Raw genomic sequence first — 19,725 nt, forward strand, 5'->3', positions numbered from 1 at the left:
TTTGTTTTTCGCTTGGACTCCCAACTGTGTGCGTGGGCAGGTGTCTTGCTAGGGCAGGAGAGCCCTGTGGCTTGTGCAAGGTCACTGCACTAAGTGAATTGTGGATTACAGCGTAGGCTGCTCCAGCCAGAAGGTGGTAACTATTCAAGCACAGCCCCCTCCATTCCCATACCTTGAGCTGGTCTCATGGTGCTAAAATGCTCCATTCCTCCTTTCTCTATTTTATTTAATTATCTACAATTAAGAAGGACATCTGGGGAAAATAATGAATTGCCCTGCGGCTTAAAAACTGTGCTTACCTGCTGGGTAGCTGTTTCTTCCCATCTAGTTGGTTGAAATAGCAATGCTCATTATGTCTGCTTGTCGGCTATCCATCCCTAATTATCTAATACTGATTATTTCTTGCTGTATTGAGAATTGGGGCGTACAGGGTTCCAAACCCCTGGATTTTCCCAGTCATTGGAGGGTGGAAGGGGTCCTGCAGTAGAGGTGCTAGGATGCAGCCCAGGTCCTTCACTTGGGTACCAGCACTTGCATAGCAGCGGTGTCCTCCGCAGGGAGTGCACACCTCTGCTCCCAGCTGCTTCAGCCAGAAGAAGCTTTCCAGGAGCAACTGAGAGGCTAATTTTTTAGCATTGACATTTTTGTCACAGTCAATGCAAGAGCAAGAAGTAATAAGGAGGTAATTTTTCCAAATGGTAAATAGGGTATAAATACATTTTTAAACGGGCCTCACCTTGCAAGAAAATTGATATTTTCTGGGCAGTGTAATTTTTCATTTTATTATCAAAAAGCATTCAGCTAGCCATGCATGAAATACAGTCCCCAGAGCTGTCACAATCCCCACGGGCCCCTTTATCTGCCTGAGTTCAGTGACTGCTGTCTCTGAGCTCTGGGTTATTGTTTCAGGATGGTGCTTTTCCCCCTCATTAACCTCTTGCTGTACCAAAAAAAGTGTGCGCACTCTGGCTGGTGGCAGGTACCAGGGCTCCCTGCAAGGCAGGCTCAGCACCCAGTCGCACTACCTGGGGCTGTTGGACTGCTTTTAGGTGTACGTAGAGGGATCTGAGAGGAGGTGGTGTGACAGGCAGGATGCAAAGAAGGCTTCAAAACCCCTGCCTCTGCTGCAAGGCACCCTGAGCTGCAGGTGGTTACCACATTCTTTATATTCTGCTGTTTTCTTGTGTTCTTCCTTACTCCCCTACTGCTAGAGACAAGAGAAGGATAGGTGGACCTTGGGTCTGATCCAGCACACTGGCCTTTATTAGGGGTACTCCTGCATATCACAGTCATGGTCTTTTCTACTGAGAGTAGGAAGATTGCCTGGATGCTGGGAAAGGGTCAGGGATATGGTCATGCTGGAAAACTGCAGTATGACCTCCTGGACAGGTACAGGGAACTTGTGCCAGCAGGGCCATCCATCAGTGAGGTGGAGGGAAGGTAGCAAAGGAGTGAGAGGTAGCTGACAGCGGTTGCGTGGTACCTGCTAACTGTCCATCCTGTGTGTGTTACAGTGCCCAGTGCCCCACCACGAAAGGTGGAGGTAGAGTCTGTGAATTCGACGGCCATCCGTGTGAGCTGGAAGCTGCCCATCTCCAACAAGCAGCACGGGCAGATCCGCGGGTACCAGGTTACGTACGTAAAGCTGGAAAACAACGAGCCCCGAGGGCAGCCAGTGATCAAGGACGTCATGCTGTCGGAAGCACAGGTACAGTGTGGGGACCACAGGCTGGCAGGCATGGCACCTTACCTCTTTGCAGAGAACCAGGCTGGCTGGATCCAAGTATTTCTTGGCCTCCTCTCGCAGCTCCAGAGCTTGGGACTCAGCCCTGCCTGAGCAAGGCAAACAGTTTATCCCCAAACCGTGGCTTACAAATGAGTAAAAAGTCTAACCAGGAAAGGATTGCTGTAGGAAAGATGATGTATTGGACAATGCTCCTCTCTTACCCCTTCTCCAACGTGTGCCTCTGCCTGCCACGTCCTGTGCAGACTCCAACTGGAGCAAATTGTGTTTTGCCAGACAGGTTATAAACCATCAGAGCGTTTTAAAAAAGCCTTGAGTCTGCTTCTTTTGTGCTGCTGACTATGTTCAGGGCGAAGCTTCTCTCTCAGTAGAGTCCACTGGGGTGCTGCCTGCTTGTGGGGCAGAGGGGTGGCTCAGCACCGTTGGGTGGGCACAGCACGGCAGGCAGGGCAGCCCTCTTCTGGCTCAGCAAAGCCTCCCATCCCTCCTGCTTTTGCGAGTCAGGGACTTGACCTTGCATTGCCTCTTGAAACCTAACTGTAGATGAAGCCAGCTGAGTCTGGGAAATGCTAGGCTGGGGGGGGCAGGGAAGAAAAGGAGTCAAGTACAGGCCCACATCGCCTGTAAATGACTTTGCCCTCTGCAATCCCCATACAACAATTTGGTCATATTTGTGTGATCTCCTGGATACCTCACCAGCTGTGAGCTGAGGCCCTGTTCCCACACAGTGCTCCAGGCATGGTTATGCACTCTGCTCAGCCCAGCAATGCATAGTTGCCTCTTTCCCAGAGTCCAGGGAAGTTTTTGGTGCCCAATCCTTGATGAAATACAGCTCTTCTTTGGAGCAAGGGTCCTTCGTCCTGGATGACCCATACTGTTCTCAACGAAGATAATTGTATAAATGAAGTACAGGATCTGCTGCTGTTGGAAGCAACGAGTAATCGATTCAGAGCTGGCTTGCTTGAATGATGCCCAATATAAATACTGGAGAGCTGCAACGATTAATTGATCTGTCTCTTGAACGCAGCTGTGAATCATTTATATGTTTGTCAGTGGGGAGTGCAGTGCACAGAGGCAGCTTTACTCCCCATTCATATTCTGAAGGATAAAACTCAGTAATAACGTGAAAGGGGAAAACTTTAAAGAGAGAAAATGCTTTGAGGGTCCTTGTAGTGTTGTCTGGGGCACGGCTCTGTTTATGTTTCAGATGTTGCTTTATTTTAATCGTTAGAAAAGCTGCTTACTGTCCTTTACTTATTCCAGGAGGATATAATCGTCTGTGTTGTTTGAACAATTGATGCTGTGTTGTTCAGATCGAGTTTGGAGTTGATGGGTTGGTCCCAAGCATAGGTGGGCGAAGTTGGCAATGTTATTCTTGTTGGTGTTTTCAAATATTTTATTCTTGCCCAACGAGTTCTGCTTTCAGTCCTTACTCATACATTTCAGAGACAGAAAACTCATGTTAATGTGCAGGACTGAGGATGCCAGAAACTTTCCAAGTAGTGCTGAATTTTACTTTATTTTGAATGTGTGTGTCAAGGAGACAAGTTGCTTGAAGTTTCCTGGCCTGTCAGACCACTTACCAGTCTTTCACATTTGGTGAATTTATGTGGGAAAGTCTCGATTGCTGTGGGTTTTTTTTCTGGTGTGTATGGTGCTGAACTCATCCACTGTAATTTTTGAATGGAAATGAAGGCCAAAAGAGAAGTGACTACTCTGAAGGAGTCATTTCACTCTTGGGATAGACTAATGATGACCTGCAAGGAAGAGGTTTCACTGACTTTTCAGAAGAGGTCTTTATTTCCCGAAAGAGTGAGAAGCCAGTCATGAACTGTGTTGTGGTGAAACACATCTGCTCCAGAAGCTGAAGAACCCAGTAAGAGCTGCCATGTTTCAGTACAGCAGTGCATGTCTTTGCAAACAGCCAGATCAAACTTTAACAAGTAGTCTTGGAAGAGTTATTTTCTATGGAAGAAAACAAAAGGATTCACTGGAACACCTATCCCTGAAGGTCACAGGATGAAGATGGCCAGAATATAGCCACAGTTCAGTACTCGTAAACATTCATAAACATTTATACCAATGCACAAGGAGAGAATTAAACTGAAAATCTGAGGTCAGAGAAGAAAATCTGTGGACATGTAGGCAGAGCCCCTCCTCCTGCCTAGCCAGGCTCTCTGCTGATTTTGAGTAGGTAGGTACCATGTAATCTGCTTCCTGCAGATGGTATGAAGACACTGGTATTAAAGCTGACTCGTGATTTTTCCTGACTGAAGATGAGAAATAGAGAGAGAGTAAACGAAGATGAAAGGAGAAAGGAAAGGGAACGGAGATGTTAGCTATGCAGATAATATAGATTCTGAGTTTTCAAAACCATTTGAGCAAAAAGACTAAAACATCAGCAGAGAAGTGGGGGCCCTGGTGCTGGAGAAATCACATTTTATTTTACAGACTCCTGCCTGGGGAGAGTAACCAGTTGTTAGGAAGGTCCTACGATAGAGCTGAGGCCTCTCCCTCCCCTCTGTGGCTGTACCTGTGACTGATTACCTCCATCAGACTTCTCTGTGCCTTCCCGTCTGAGCTCTCACCTCCTACTGACAGACTGATGGACAAGCAAATATGACCATGCCCTGTGGAGGAGCACCCAGGGAGACCATGTGTATCGCTGCAGAGCTGGGTCAGATACCCACACCGCCTCCTGCACAGGTCCTGCCGGTCAAGGCTTAGCCAAGTCCCACTGTAGGCGATGACAGAAGATCCATTTCTGTGCCCTGGGTCTTGTGCACAACGCATCCAGGCACCAAGAGAGTGCCTTTGAAAGGAGCAGGGACACCAGTGCAGGGTCTCAGCTGCACTCCACCACTCTCATACAAGTCCTCACCGGCTTGAGGGAGCAGGGGATAGCACGGCCATGGGGCACAAGCATTGAGTTCTTCAAGGGAGGGCAGGGGCCCACCTGCTTTCCTTGGTCTCCAATCCCTGGGCAGCTGCAGTGTGTCAGGAGAAGCAGTGGGCTTGATCGCCTCCATCCCTTCCCAGGTACCAGTCCTACGTGCCCTGCATAGCTCAGTGCTGAGCAGCGTCAAGCAGCAGTGCTGAGTCTGGAGCACCGGGCACAAGGGAGGTAGCGGGGCCACGAGAGGACCGGCCTTCCTGTTCAGGTTCCCATGCAAGCGTGACTCTTGATTGCTCTTTCCAAGACAGGCAGCTAGACCCTGCGTGGACTTAGCTGTTGATCAGTTGTGTTGTACTCCCAGCCTGCTTGTCCTCAGCTCAGACTGGAACGTCTTGAGGGGGGACTTTCTCTCCATGCTGCAACTTGGCCTCGACAACTGCTCCTGCCCTCAACTGTGCAGCATATTTGCCAGGGAGCACACTGCCTGCATTACCCTGGGGATGCAGCGTGCGCATTAGCCTCGCTGCTTACAGCCCTCTGCAGATCCCGCCTGCCCAGAGAGCTTTGCAGTGCTTCTGCTGCTGGGAGCTGGCTGACTACAGCTGGGTACAAGGAGGTCAGGCTTTGTGGAGGAGAGACTCCTGCCACCTCCTCCTCCTACTCTGCAAACAGAGTCATGGCAGGGGAGAGGTGTACTGCCCACAAGAAGAGCTGCAGACTCACAGGGAGATTGTGTGGTCTTCTCAGGTGGCACTTCTCCATCCAGCATGCAGACCGAGCGCACGTCCCGCCAGCTTGCTCCAGGAGAGCGGGAAGAAGTAACAGCAAGCACTTCAAGCTGTTGAATTGAGATCAAAGGAGAAAGGGGAAGCAGAGACTCCTGTTCTCCCTGGGCAATGCCCACCCTGGGCATAACGCAGAGGAATTTACAGCCTCCGTCTTTCACAATGTGGTAGTCAAGGATCTTTATCTGAATCTACTTGGAACAACTCCTCATGCATGTGTGCTTGTCTAGGTAAGAGTCTGGCGTGGAGGTGAGATGTACTGTGCTTTGTAAGTGGAACAAAACTGAAAGGCATCATCCAAGAGGCATTTCAGTAATGGACAAAGGTGAAGTTCTGGAGCCCTTGGACCCCTCTGTATCCCACAAACTGAGCACCCAAGTTTACATCTGGAATTTCAGTGTTGTGCCACAGTCACTGAAGCAGAGAGGAGAAGGATCTGCAGGAAAAAAGCAATATCCACTTCCCATAGCTGGAGCTGTTTAGGAGGGCTTGAGTCTGTCTTTTGCAAGAGAGGTCAGGGTCCCATGGTCAAGGAAAACAGCCATTCCCTGGTGAGACGTGACTGCGCTGTGCAGTGTTGAAGTGTAAAATGAAACGTTAAGGCATTGCAGCTGCCATAAATACACACTGTTAGCTTTAGCACTTCCCTGAGCCATCCTGCCTCATGCACACAGCACTGTGAGTTCTTTTTATGACAGCTCCTGGGCTTTTCAGATCAATTTGTCTTTCTGACCAACTTTAAACAGTTAAGAAGCAATTGGGCTAGTTTAAGGAAGGAAATGTTTTGATCTGCGGATGATATTTTCATAATGAAACTGAATTTATAGCAGGGTATTTGTGCAGGCCTGGCTTTTTGCTGTAACTCCTCCAGCACAGATCTCAAGGTGTTCCTTTGCACTCTGATCTGACACAAGATTAAAGTCCACTGAAACATAAGAGCAAACAGAGTTTGAGTAGTAGACACTTAGTCTAAAATGCTAGTGGGTGATACACTCCCTGCTGGGATGTGAGAGGCTGTGGGATGCAGTAGCCTCCTGGGCCTGGGTCTGCTCCACTGCTCGTTGCAGTGGGGTGTCCCTTTCTGCTCCTACAGCTCCATGGAGGCGGGTCGGAGTGTTACCAACATCCACATGGCCCCCATCCACCAGGGACATGGTGTTGGAGCAGAAGTGTACTTCTGGGAGAAAGAGCTACCGGGCCTTGTATCCTTCCTGTAGGAAGACTTATGCCAGGTTTCAGATCAGCAGGGCAGAGAGTGTGGCTGTTGACTATGGTGTGGGCTGACTGGCGCAGGTAAGACATCGACAGCAATGGCTTGCATTGAGCTAAGCGTGCAACACTGGAAATAACACCAAGATGTGTGTGGAAAGAGGGCCTTTAGTGACCATAATACTTAGTGAGGGCCTTGGCTTTATAGGAAGTCTTTAGGGACAACTTGACCTCTTCGCTGAAATTAAATTTTAAGATGGTTTAGGGGGATGATTCTACTGCAGTCTCATGGGATCAAATCAGTGATCTATAATAAAGTCTTAACAGGAACGTTTCTTCAATAGGCACTTCTTTCTGAATTTGGAGAATATAATAACAAATGTTTTGAAGGTATGCCGTGTATTTTACCGCTGAGGAGAGTACTCTGCCACTGTGATAGGCTGCGGCCTGTGAAAGCCACCTCAAATAGCCTGAGTACAAAAGGCGACTTGTAGCTCTAATACCATTTAGTACTTCTGCCACACTTGCAGGTTCACGGGCACTTTAGCAGCGTTAGCGGGGCTTCCCACTGTCCTGAGGAAGTCAGTATCTGGGCGCCATTTCACAGCTGGCAGCTCAGGCTCAGAAGCAAGGCTTGCCAAGGTTCACACTGTGAGTCAGGGGCAATAATACCTATCTTCCACTTTGATCTCTGTGCTTGAACCTATCGACAGGTGCTTCCTCCAGGCAGATTTAGCAACCTGAGATGTAACACATCACTTTGGCAGAGAGAGCTCGCTGTGATCTCTGCAAACCTTCCTTTGGTGCATGAACCGCAAAGAACAGTGCTACGGGCATGCATGGCAGCAGCCAAGGTCTGCTAAGTCTCACCACCCCAATGCAGCTTTGATGCCTTAGAATCACAAATCCAGCCAGAAACCTGCGTGTTCCCTCTTCAGAGCCGTAATTGAGCTACCATGACTGGGAATCCACGTGAGCTTTTGCTGGGAAATGGTTTGTGTAGAAGTCTTACCTGCAGGGCTGCTCTTGCCAAACGAGTGTTTGCCGTTTGGTGTTGTGTAATTGGGAGCGAGAAGCTGTTTCCTTGGTACACACACCAGTTTGAGCCTCACTCCAAGCCGCACAGCACCATCAGAGAGGAGCAGCTTAGTGTGGAGCTCTGTGCAGTATCAGCCTCTCTTGCACTGTTTACAAAAGACAGCACTTCTTGGTTTTCTGAGGTTCCCAGAGCGTTTTCTTGCAAATGATACAGGAAAGAGAAGTTCTGTAAATGTTGCATTGGTGTTTCTCTGCAGAGAGTGCTCTCTGAGTTTTGTGTGTTGAAGTCTGGTTCTCAACAAGAGATGGTGGCCGGAGCATCGCTGGGGCAGAAACTGGAGATCAGGTCACAGAACTGTTGTGAGTGGCTTGTGGGGCAGCAGTCAGCCCCAGAGCCTTGGTGGCAAAAGCTGTCCCTTCTTGCTTCTGCTAGTGGAAGAGGCAGAAAAGTGCAGAAAAAGCCAGAAGGGGAAAAGACTGTAAAGTTAGGAAGTGGAGACCTCTCCCTCCGTATGAGAAGGAAACTCTTTGCCCCTGTTTGTGTGAATGATCTCAGACCTACTGCGCAGGCTAGTGGCATGTAGAAAATTGCTTTATGCCATTTCTTCCCTTGACACAACCTGTGCCAAGTGACCCTCTGTGTGTAAGTGTTGTAATCCCCCCAACCCAGTCCTGCTAACCCCTGCTGTTGTCATTGTCGTCATCCCCTTCCTACACGTTGCCCCTTAAAATTCTCTGTCTCCATTTTTTCTCCTCCTTCCTTTCTCCCCCATCAGTGGAGAGCTGAGGACTCCGTCGACCATGTAAGTACCACTTGTGTGTATTCCAGGTTGGAAAAGAGGGGTTTGGTAAATCGATTTGTGAATTTTGTAGACACAGTGCTGTCAAAACATCCCTTTCACTCCCTTAACAAGGCTGGAGAGTTACATTGTGAAACCTTCCACAAGCAGCAAATCCAGAGAAAATTGGCATTTAGATTGCTACTAAATGCAGAAAAGCAATTGACATTTCCTGTAATCTGTATTTCCAGCTTGTTGCGGTGCAGTTTTAGGCAGGCTCAAGTGATCGACTCAGGAGGTGCATCCTAGTTTCTGCAGTAGTTGGCCCACCAAGTTACTCGGTAGAATTAGATATATAATCTTTAAACCGCATTGATCGTAGTCATGAAAAATAACCTACACTCTCAACCATGACCTTTGGCTGAAACACAGATAGTAATAAGAAAACAATCACATTTAAACAGTTAAATCCAATTTTTCCCACATAATTTTGAAATATAAATTTGGAGGAACAAACTAGAAAATGACCCTTTTAGAGTCAACAATTCAATTACGTGCCCTACTGTGAGCTCCCCCAGCATGATGCATTTCTCCTCCTGCTTTATACGGAGGATTCTCGCTTGGAGTGGCTTTGTCATGGCAGCACTGTGTTTACATCATGCAATCAGACCTTCTTTCATCCATCCCTTGTCTCTCTCCCCTTCTCCCAGCTCGCTTGCTTTGCTCCCGGTGGCATGCTTTTGCGTGAGAATTTCTCTTTGCATGGATTTGGGAGGAGTGAATTCTCTTGGGATGTTCAGAGTCTGCAGGTTTTGTGTGAGTGCTTCCCCCGCGGGTCCATTGGCACCGATCGGACTGCGCGTCCACTCACCCGCACACACGATCTGCTGCAGGGGCGGAGTTGGGATCGGACTCTGGTTCACATGGTGATTTTGGCGGGGTTCTTGTTGGTGCTTGTTGATTTTTCTCTGGGCTGGCTGGTTCCGCGATGGTAACACGGTGATTTTGATGAGTAAGCCTGGGCAGGTAATCTGAACCAGCAGCACTGACTGGAAATCAGCAGGTTTAATAGCGTGGGTGTTAGTGCGAATGAGTGATGGGAGACTGGCTGTGCTCTGAGAGCAACCGCAGGCGCCCCTCATAACCCCGATGCTGGCAAGGATCCCCCAGGCAGGTATTGGACCCCTAGAGCAGCTTCTAACAGTCCTCGTGCTGCTTGTCCTCAGTGACTCAAGCTTAACCCTCTCCACCTCTCCTCCTTGTCTGAAAGGGTAAATAACCAACTTGGAGCCTCTACCTCCTTCCCTAAATCTTCCCCAGCTCGCTATCCAGCACCATTATCTCTTGCTCCCTGACCTGATGGGTTATTAGTGCTAATGGTCCTGGTCCCTTTCACAACACCCACAGATGAACACAGTTCAGGGGTACCTGCCCTGAGCTTGCTGAGAGCTGCTGAGAGCTGCTGAGCTCGCTGTGCTTGCTGATTTGCAGGCCTGGCCAGCCAGGCTTGGCACAAATCTTGTTATTGCTGGAGGCCAGGAGGGAGGAGTAGTGCTCCCCTCTTTGATCTCAAATTGAAGTGCAGATCCATGCCCTCCTCCAGCCCAGAGGACGCCAGAGCATGCAAGGGTGCTAGCACCCTGCCGAGTCCGCCCTCCTCCCAGACCTCCCACGGTGCAGTTTTCCCTCCATGTCTTGCCAACACCTTGCACTGACCCCATCCCATCCTTACCATGCTGTGCCTGGCAGGGAGGGTGAACGCAGTGCTGCAGGTGCTCCTTGCCTGGGGCTCCCTGCCTGGTGTGGCTGTGCTGCTTTCTGCATTGCCTCTCTATTCTCCCTGCGGCTCTGCTGCAACAGACAACTTTAAAAATCCCCAAATTAGCCCCCAAGAGCTTTCCGCTGCCAGCTGAACTGGCTTTTGCTCTGGTTCACAGCTCCACAGTTCCCTTACTCAGGCTTGCTATGGCAAGGTGGCTTCATGCAGGACCATCTCTGGAGCAGATCTCCCTCTTGGCAGAGGTCCTGGGAGCGTGCAACCACTGACGCACGTTGCTGGTGGGTCCCTAGGACAGCCAGGTGTTAGAGGCAGGGGTTGAAATCATGCCAGCGAGTGTTGGAGTGGCAGCAATTGTTGTTTGCTGGCTCTGTACGAGACACGTGTGCTTGGGTGCAGTCTATGAGTGTGAGTGACAGCAAGTGTGTCAGTGTGTTGCTGTTGGAGACACTGACCCCAGTGCCCTCCTTTTGCTCACTCCAGTAACAAGTATTTGCTCTTCTCGTTTGCCTCTTCTCCGCCTCATGGATGCGCTCTCAGGAGACGGTCATTGGAGGTCTGCTGCCAGAAACCACCTACTCCGTCACAGTCGCTGCCTACACCACCAAAGGAGATGGTGCCCGCAGCAAGCCAAAAGTCATCACCACCACAGGGGCAGGTGAGTGTGGGTAGCAGATACTGCAGTCTCATAGGGGTGGTGGTAAAACCTCCCAAGAGGTGCATGGGAAGCATGGCCAAGGCACCTGTGCAGGAGGAAGTGAGAGGGCTGGAGATGCTGCAGAGGTACATACTCTTGTGATCTCCAGCCCTTACTTACAGGCTTTGCCACTGGATCACCTGAGGCAAGTGCAGCAAACACATGGACAGGCGCTGCCAGGGCCCATGAGAGAGGAATGAAACTTATGGGTCTGAGCTTATCTGCGTAGTCCAGAGACCTGGAAAGAGGAAGCCTGAAAGTCCAGGCCCTCCCTCAGCTTTGGAGTCATAGCCTGTCCTCACGTTGTTCCCGTAGATGAGTGCCATTTCTTGCTTCCTGCGGTGACTGCAGTGCCGCCTGGGATTGCCCCTGGCACAGAGGGCTCCTCAGAGGTGCTTCTCAGCTCCCCCTCGGCCATTGCTACTGCTGCCTCCCCAGGCTTACATAGCTGAGCCCAACTGCTCCTAGAGCCATGGTAAAATCTGGAATGCAACAAATCCTGCCATAGGAGTGCTGCGGACACAACTTCTAGGTCCTGGTGATCCCAGCCAGTTTGGTGCTGCTATCTCAGTAGAGACTTGTACCCTGTGCCTAGTGCAACGCAGGAGCCTCGGCGTGGAGCAGGGACACCCAGGAATTCATCAGGTGCTTTCCTCCGGACGCAGTCAAGCTTGCCTTTGGCGGTGGCACCAACTAGTTGACATTGTCTTGTCCTCGATTTCCACTTACTAGACCTGTCCTACAGCTGATAATCCTGCTGCTTCCTCACACCTGCCGCAGGAACAGTATTTACCACTTGTTATTAGGGGAATGCAGTTTGCAAACTGAGTGCGTTTGTTCCTGGTGCTTTTAAGCAAGGAACAGCTTGCCATCTCCTCCGTGCTGCATATGGGGAGCGCCAGAGGTAGTTTCCACTGTCACAGTCTCAAATGCTATCTCCCTTGTGCCTCACCATGGTGTATGCTCTGTTCATCAAATTGCTACAGCTGTCCTATAAACAGGAAAAGCTTCTTAAACATCCCAGTGTTGCACTGTAAACCACAGTGGGTCTTCCCATGTTATGATGCACATTTAAAGTTAATATTTGGAATCAGCTTTGAAAATAATGTGTCCCTTAATACTAGCTGCTGTTAGACATTGTATTATGAGTGTAAGGAGGATGGCACTGGCAGTGGGACTGTAACTGTATGTCTCAAATACCTACAAAACCACCCCCAGAGCTGCCTTTGCACAGGCTCGTCTGCAGGCTTGACCTCAAAGGGGAGTGTTGGTATCGCCCTCTGATGGCAAATTCGGGGCATAATTCTGTCAAATAGGTTTTTCTCTTGTGCTCATCTGTGGGCTCATACGTTTCAGAACTGTGCAAGGATATTTAACTAGGTTTAGCTATGATCCCATTTTCATATCAATGGCCCCATCCCTTTGATTCTGAGTATCTTCCGTATCAGTTGATTTGTTTACAAATCTGAGCTGATGTGAAGTGAAGACGCATCGGGTTTTTAACTGAAGGAGATCAAGGTATTAAACCATCAATTTAAAACCATCAGTTCCTAACCAGTGACGGCAACACCCCTTGACTTGTGCAGCATAAGCAAAAATCCTGTGGAACGCTTGTGTTCACCTCTCACATCGACACTGACATCATGAATCTGCTCATCAGCTAAACCAAAACGTATTCTGATGGCAAACAGCCCGCCCAGCTCTGCTCGCTGCCTCTGCAGATGTTAAAACTGCAAGGTTTCAGGATGAAATTTGTCTACCTCCAGACAGATCAGGGCACTGGACTCGGGCTTCTGTGTGTCTGTTGTGGTACAGTGCACTGGGGCCAGCGTGGCCTGGTGCTGTGCACTAGCTGGAGTGTCTGAAGACCACTGATTGGGAGGACGGGATTCAGATCATCTCTGAGATAAATATGATGCTTTGAGGTACCTTAAATCTTTCCTATAAAAGGGGATGAATTTTGGGGCTGGATGTGGCTGAATTTATTCCCTGTTTAGATGGCAGCACATGGGAAAATGGCAGCCAAGAGCTGACTGGCTCCAGCTTCCCTCACCACCGGATTAGGGTCAGTCTGCCTCAATCCATGTCTGTCATCCTCTTCACCCTGTTGTCTGAACTTTCCCACTTTCCTCAATCCTCACGGACTGAGCAGCACGGAAGCGGTCCTTCCTTCCCCTCCTCTCAGGCTATAGATGGTCATTGTGTGTTTATGTTGCAGTCCCGGGGAAGCCCACCATGATGATTAGCACGACAGCCATGAACACAGCCCTCATCCAGTGGCACCCACCCAAGGAGATGGTAGGGGAGCTGCTGGGTTACCGGCTGCAGTACAGACGTCTTGATGAGGAAAAGATGAACACGATAGACTTCGGGAAGAGAGACCATCACTACACTGTGACCAACCTGCACAAGGGGGCCACATACCTCTTCAAATTGTCTGCCAAGAACAGAGCTGGCCCAGGAGAGGAGTTTGAGAAGGAGATCACTACTGCTGAAGACGTGCCAAGCGGCTTCCCACAGAACCTGCGTGTGGTGGGTCTCACCACTTCCACCACAGAAGTTGCATGGGACCCACCAGTCTTGGCAGAAAGAAACGGCAAGATCGTCAACTACACAGTGGTATACAGGGACATAAATAGCCAGCAGGACCTGGTTAACATCACCAAGGACACAAGTATCACTTTGACGAATTTGAAGCCCGATACCACTTACGACATCAAAGTGAGGGCCCGCACCAATAAGGGGGTTGGGCCGCTCAGCCCCAGCATCCAGTCCCGGACCATGCCTGTTGAGCAAGGTAAGTGCCCCGCTAACAAGCCCTAACAGCAAGCTCTGCTTCCAGGACAGGGACCTTTGCTTCATTTCATGAGGCTACGCTCCCCTTTGCTCTGACTAATAAGATCAGGTACTGTGTGGCTCCCTAGTCTAAAATGAGTTCAGCGAGGGGTGGCTCAATAAAGGTTTCCTTAAAGTTACCATTTGAGGGGAAGAGGGGCATTGGTGGTAGCTTAATTGCCTTTGTTGCTCCACAGGCACGCTTTGATGTTTTATCTGTATATGAAAGGCTCTTGCTTGAACTGGAGCAGGTGGCTGGGTAGGATCGTCTGCAGATCCAGTACCTGAGCACCACTGTTCTTTGATCATGGCAAAGGGCCAAGAGAGTGTGAGTGGAGGGGGGAGAGAGGAAGGCTGTGGTTCAGCCTACAACTTCCTTTCTGTGATGCTGGAAAGTATAGTCAAAAAGGGAAACTCCACTGGAGACTGGAGACTTGGTAAAAGACTGCTGCTCTTTTCTCCTCATCTCTCGCTTCTCTGCTGCAGCTGAACTCTTTGACCTCTGCTGCTGAGTTAGACAAAAAGAGACTTGGAGCCGAGCTGCTGCCTGGCTCCCTCCTGACTTGGCCTTACAGTGCTCAAATATCTTGTTTTTTGTTTCAGTGTTTGCTAAGAACTTCCGTGTCAATGCTGTCATGAAAACGTCTGTGTTGCTGAGCTGGGAAGTGCCTGACTCCTATAAATCTGCAGTGCCTTTTAAGGTAATGTTGGGATGCAGAAGACAGGGAGCTCTGCCTGTGGCAGTGAGCAGGACAGTGGAAAGCAGCATCCTGACTTCCCACATGATGTTTTCAGGCCATCAGACAGGAGATGAGCAGAGCAGGGTCATGTTGTGCACTGGCCTGGGGTCTTGTGGAGCTCAGATCTCCAAGCCCAGGTTAGGTGGCCGCTCTTGCTTTTGAGTACCCATGCATGAGCCATGGCACACAGTAGAGAACACTGCTGCTTGCTTTCCCTCCTCTCACTCTTCTTAGGCTAGAAGGTGGTGTAGTTTTGTTGATTTCTTTCTGGTTGTGGAATGGCCAGTAAGCACTTGGCTCATGGTAGCAAAATGGGAGTGAATAATGTTGGCAGAAGCACACCCACAGGAAACGCCAAGCAGTGAAGGCGTGCACTGGGCAGAAGCAGTCAGAGAATGGGGGTGTCTCAGGGATCATAATACGTATTTCTGGCTTCTCACCATGCAACTAGAAACCCATCTTGACCATATCGACTTTTGCTAAGTACCCAGTCCTCCCTTGATAGTGCCCTGAATTACTCACTGTTTGAAAGGGAAATGGAAACTGGTCTGGCATCCCAAATCACTGATACTTTTCCTGTAGGTGGTTGCGGTGGTTGTTCACGCAGTCCCAATCAGTGCTTCACTCCTCCATCAGCCTTCTCAAGTATCTTGTTACCTGGTATCACTTGGCTGGGACCTACTGTTCAGGCTGCCCATTGCAGCTCCGTGACAGTGGTTACACAAGTTTGTCCTGATGCCTGACTGGGAGTTGAAATGTGAAAAGTTATAAATGTGATTTAATCGCAAGAGATCACCAGGACAAAGTGGTCTGAAAACCAGGCAGTGAATCAAACTAGGAATGACTCCTTCTGCAACATGTCCTGTCTCAAACATCCAGATTGCCTTTAGGAGTTACTTCAGAGCATCAGAACAGATGCGTAATCTCAGGGAGTGAAGGAGAGAAGCATCATCACCCTTCCAGAAGGTGTTAGAGATGTGAACAGCACAAGGTGTGTCAGTGCAGAGGGAACTCTGCAGGAATGGCTGCTGCTCTCTTTACTCCAGCACATCCAGGTCTGGATGTAGTATCACCCACCTGGCTACAGACAGCGCCGATGACCTCATGTCTTCCTGCTCTTGTCTGTCCCCCAGTGTGGATCACTGATGTGGGTAAAAGCCTAGAGTGTGGTGGTAATTTCTGCAGATCTCAGTGCAACTTCTCTCCTTAAGAAACAAGACCAGCATGTCACATCACCAAGGATAAATCTTCTACCCAGTCTCAGCAGCTCTGTGCTACCTCTGCAGAGGTGACCAGGGGTGGGAGCAAAGTGACTTCCCTTCCTCCTTGCACATGCACCCTGCCGTGCTGTGCCTAAAGAGCAAATGCAAGGCCTGCATGAGCCGTGGGGGATCCATGGCCAGGAGAATGAGGAGAAGGTCTTGAACTGCATTCACATCAAAGTGTGTGAGCATCTCCCCTTCCTTGTTACTAACTCTCCTTGTTTAAATCCTGAAGCTGAATTACCATGATCAATAGCAGGCACTTGTTAACATGCAGAGTTTAGCTGAAGCAGACAAGGCTTTTGTGAAGACCTTGTGGTATTTAAAGCTTTCCCAGATGTAGGGTGCATTAGGATCAGTGTTCAGATATCTGACTGCAAGGAACTTTACAGAGCCCCGTTACTTTGTGCTCTGCTGAAGAACCAGTCTGCTTCACCTTGCCTTATTCTTATGGCACAAAGCCCACGTCTCTGTCTGACAGCACAGTGCTAGAAAGGGACAGTGTGACCTTTGAAGCATTACTACCACATAAGGATGGTGGGGTGGTTGGAGGTAGCCAGGAGCCAAGGATGTAATTTTGATGCCTTGTCTCGGCCTTATAGCTGGGATTGCTTACACAGAGGGTGTCCCAGGGTCTGCCCCTGCTGCGGGTTAACCCTCAGATGACAGAGGAGGAGCAGGTGGCATGAGCCACTTGCTAACTGAAGAGCAGTCATGCAAACGAGAGTGTTACAAGGATATTTCTCTAATAGTGTCTACTTTCTATTAATATTCCCAGTGTTGCAGACACACACCAGTCAAGGCCAGGAGCTAAGAGGATCAGCTCCAGGTCATTGATTGTGCCACTTGAAAGAAATCCTTAACCTTCAGGACTTCTATAAACAAGGTTCACCTCCTATAATTCAGGCACGTGAGATGCTAAGGCCAGAGCCCAATACTGTAACTAGCATAGCAGATAAATCTCCATGGGAACAATTAGTATTATCTACACTTGATAAACAGTCTCATGCTAAATCTATGTCCCAAAGGGTGTCATATTCTACTTCAATGGATTTAATTAAAGTAGATATTGTTCTGACAGTGAATAGTGAGGCGCAAGCAGGACTGGTGCTTTCTTTTTATAGGGGGTGAACTGAGACCTTAGGAATTTTCATTGCTACCAAATCAATAATGAAGGTGTGAGTTTTCTTTGGGGAATTTTCACAGCTGCTTCTGGTCCAGGAGATAAACTCCTTGTAAAATGTTGCCAAGCAGTTGTGGAGCAGAGGCAGTATTCCTTTTCTATTCCATTGTGCTTGCAAAAAGCTGTTCTGGAGCTTTCATAGAAAGTGCAAGATAGATACAGCCTTCTCTTTCGGGAAACTGCACTTTCCTGAGACACATTCTTCAACTGAAGAGCAGGACAGAGGATATAATGGTTAAAGGCAGCATCACAAGGTGTTTTACAAATGGGGAGAAGGAGCAACATTTTTGAAAATTATTATGATACAGATTTGGAAATAACCCCTGAGAATGCTGGACCGTGCTTTCTCGCAGTGTCCCCCATGGAATGTTGTCATTACTCCTGACCACAAAAAAGACAACCTTGTCTACTTCTCCATCACGTCATTATCTTTTCCAGTGTTGCACACTATGTGTCTTTTCATCTTTTAGTTCAATACATTCTTTAATGCTTTGAAATCAAGCAGCAGACCTTCAGCAGTGACATTTGGCCCCACCTAACTTTGCAAAGCTTCTCTTGTGGGTAAGAGCAGCAGAAATGACATTTTACAGCAATCCACGGGGTAGTCAGCAATGTTTGGCAGTTCAGAGCCCTTGGGCCAAATTTGCTGCTGACTTAAGTAGTTACCAGTGGGCCATGATGCAACCTCTAAATAGCATTCTTGCCTGAGCTTCCAGGCATCTTCAGCTGCACACGAATGACTCTTTCTGAGCCCTTACATTGTTGTAAGGTTTGTGTAGAGGCCTTAACTAATGGTGCATAACATTTGAGAAGACAATGTGTTATGGCAGGTAAAGGAACGTAGAACTGCTACAGCAACTGTGAAAATGGGAGATGGCGAAGAATGTTTCAGGAAAGCATTGCAAACGCCAATTTCACTGTCTTTGGACACAAATTTCTGTGCATGGCAGTAAAAATCATCATCTGGTGTCAGGACTGAATCAGAGACTGTGTCCTGGCCAGTTCCAGTGCAGAGCAAGCAAGAGAGCTGTGAACTGAAGTGCCTGACCATCTCTTCTGCCTCCTCTTGCTCCAGGAGAACAGCTACGTCCCCAGCAGATGCCTCGTGAGCAGGCAGTTGGTGAGCGAGTGTCTTCCTAGAGCACACGCAGAAGCAGTTAGTGATACCTTTATTAGGGAGGAATTCGTAATGAGAATACTCATCTGACAGGCAACGGAACTCTTTGTGGGCTTTGCATCCTTCCAGCTTAGCTCTTAATGTTGGAAGTTGGGTTTGTTCAAGCCTGTGTTGGAGCACATGAAGAGAGGTCCCACAGCTCCCCCAGGACACCCTCTGACTTGCTCTCATCCGGGGTATCTGGACATGTACTATTGCAGTATCATTGCAAGAGGTGGTGCTGGCACAGACAGCAAAGCTGCTAGGATGATCTGAGGTCTAGCACTCCCATCTTTGTTGTGCCTGCTTCTGTGTCAGAGCAGGGTGAAACCTGCCAACTAAGTATCTGATGTTCCAGTGCTATAAGAAGCATTTCTTCATTTTACCTTTCTCACTCACTTTAGCACCGATCTGATGTACATGTCTTTGGAGAAAGCGATTAAAGCCCAGGAGAAAATATCTTAAGAGGAGTCACAGCAGAGAACAGTTACCTCTGCCGTCCTACCTGTGACAGCCTTTCCTGCACATGGGGCACCTAGCAGGGGCTTTGTCCCTGCAAACCTCTGTCATTTTAGTACTTGGTAGTTATTTTTGCAGTTCATCCCTGAAGATTGAAGCATGTCAACAAATGAGATTGATTGCATCTCTTCTCCGTTGCTGGCTTGTCATTGCTCCTCTGTTACCTCTTGGGAATCTCTTCTCAGCAGCAAAATAGCTGAGGCTCTTTTCCTATCCCAGCCTCCATGCAAAGTGACCTGAAGAGGATTTGAAGCATGCTGTGGGTATCGCTGTTTGGATGACACAAAAGCAAAGCTACAAATTCCAGCCCTAGCCTGGTCCCTGTGCTCTGCTATCCTTCAGATCTCTTTCCAGAGCCTCCCTCCTACTCCCAGCTCCAGCACTAAATATTAGAGCAGTGCTAATCAGCTGCCCTTGTCCCAGTGAGCCAGCAGCTTTCTGCAGATTTCTGCCACCTGCTAAAAAGGTGACTTGGAAGGAAAGTTTGGTCCCTCCCTTGCTGCCTGTGTCAGCCTGAATGGCGGGCTCAGCTGGTGAAAAATCTGCTTTACTTCAAGTAATTTTTCTTCCACAGAGCTGTCTTCTCTCTCTCAAGGCTGCTGTTGGAAAGAGCATGTTTTACTGTGTGGTCTCTGCCTGTAACACATAATAGCTGCCATGGTTTAACATGCTCCAGCTCTGCCATTGTCTCTGCTCCGCTATCAGGAATCCAGCACTCCTCTGCCATCCTGGGCAGTCACCTAGTGGAAGGAAACATGTTGGTTTATCGCAGCTGGGACACAACCTCTGATCTCTCCTGTTCTCTATACCCCATTTTTCTCTGTCTCTGGGAACTGTTTGAGTTTCTGGCCTTGCAGAGGCAGCGCCCAGGGTTTTGGTGTACAGGAGTTGTTCCAGCAGGATCGGGATCGAGGTTCCCAGGGCAGACGGGCTGTTTGGTGTGGCTAATACAGCAGTGCCCGTGGCTGCTGTGCCTTGCGGGAGATGAGGGTCCTGCATATCTGCAACAGGGTGCTGAGAAAATGATGTTAGCTGAGGGGCTGGCGGGCCCAAGGGAGGAGCTGTGCATGGGGGCTGCTTGCTGCCCCAGGCCACCCGCGGCCCC

General features: G+C 49.1%; 1 protein-coding gene across 1 annotated transcript in view; it reads left to right on the forward strand.

Moving 5' to 3' along the window:
• PTPRF (protein tyrosine phosphatase, receptor type, F) overlaps positions 1-19,725 on the forward strand; it is a 296,503-nt gene that overhangs the window by 233,219 nt on the left and 43,559 nt on the right. The window contains exons 14-18 of the mRNA XM_009700288.1: positions 1,515-1,708; positions 8,449-8,475; positions 10,769-10,886; positions 13,144-13,722; positions 14,364-14,461. Coding sequence (XP_009698590.1) covers positions 1,515-1,708; positions 8,449-8,475; positions 10,769-10,886; positions 13,144-13,722; positions 14,364-14,461 — 1,016 coding nt within the window. The remainder of the gene's footprint in view (positions 1-1,514; positions 1,709-8,448; positions 8,476-10,768; positions 10,887-13,143; positions 13,723-14,363; positions 14,462-19,725) is intronic.

Source organism: Cariama cristata, unplaced genomic scaffold (genome assembly GCF_000690535.1).
Source record: "Cariama cristata isolate BGI_N322 unplaced genomic scaffold, ASM69053v1 scaffold1975, whole genome shotgun sequence".
In the NCBI taxonomy this organism is placed as follows: Eukaryota; Metazoa; Chordata; class Aves; order Cariamiformes; family Cariamidae; genus Cariama; species Cariama cristata.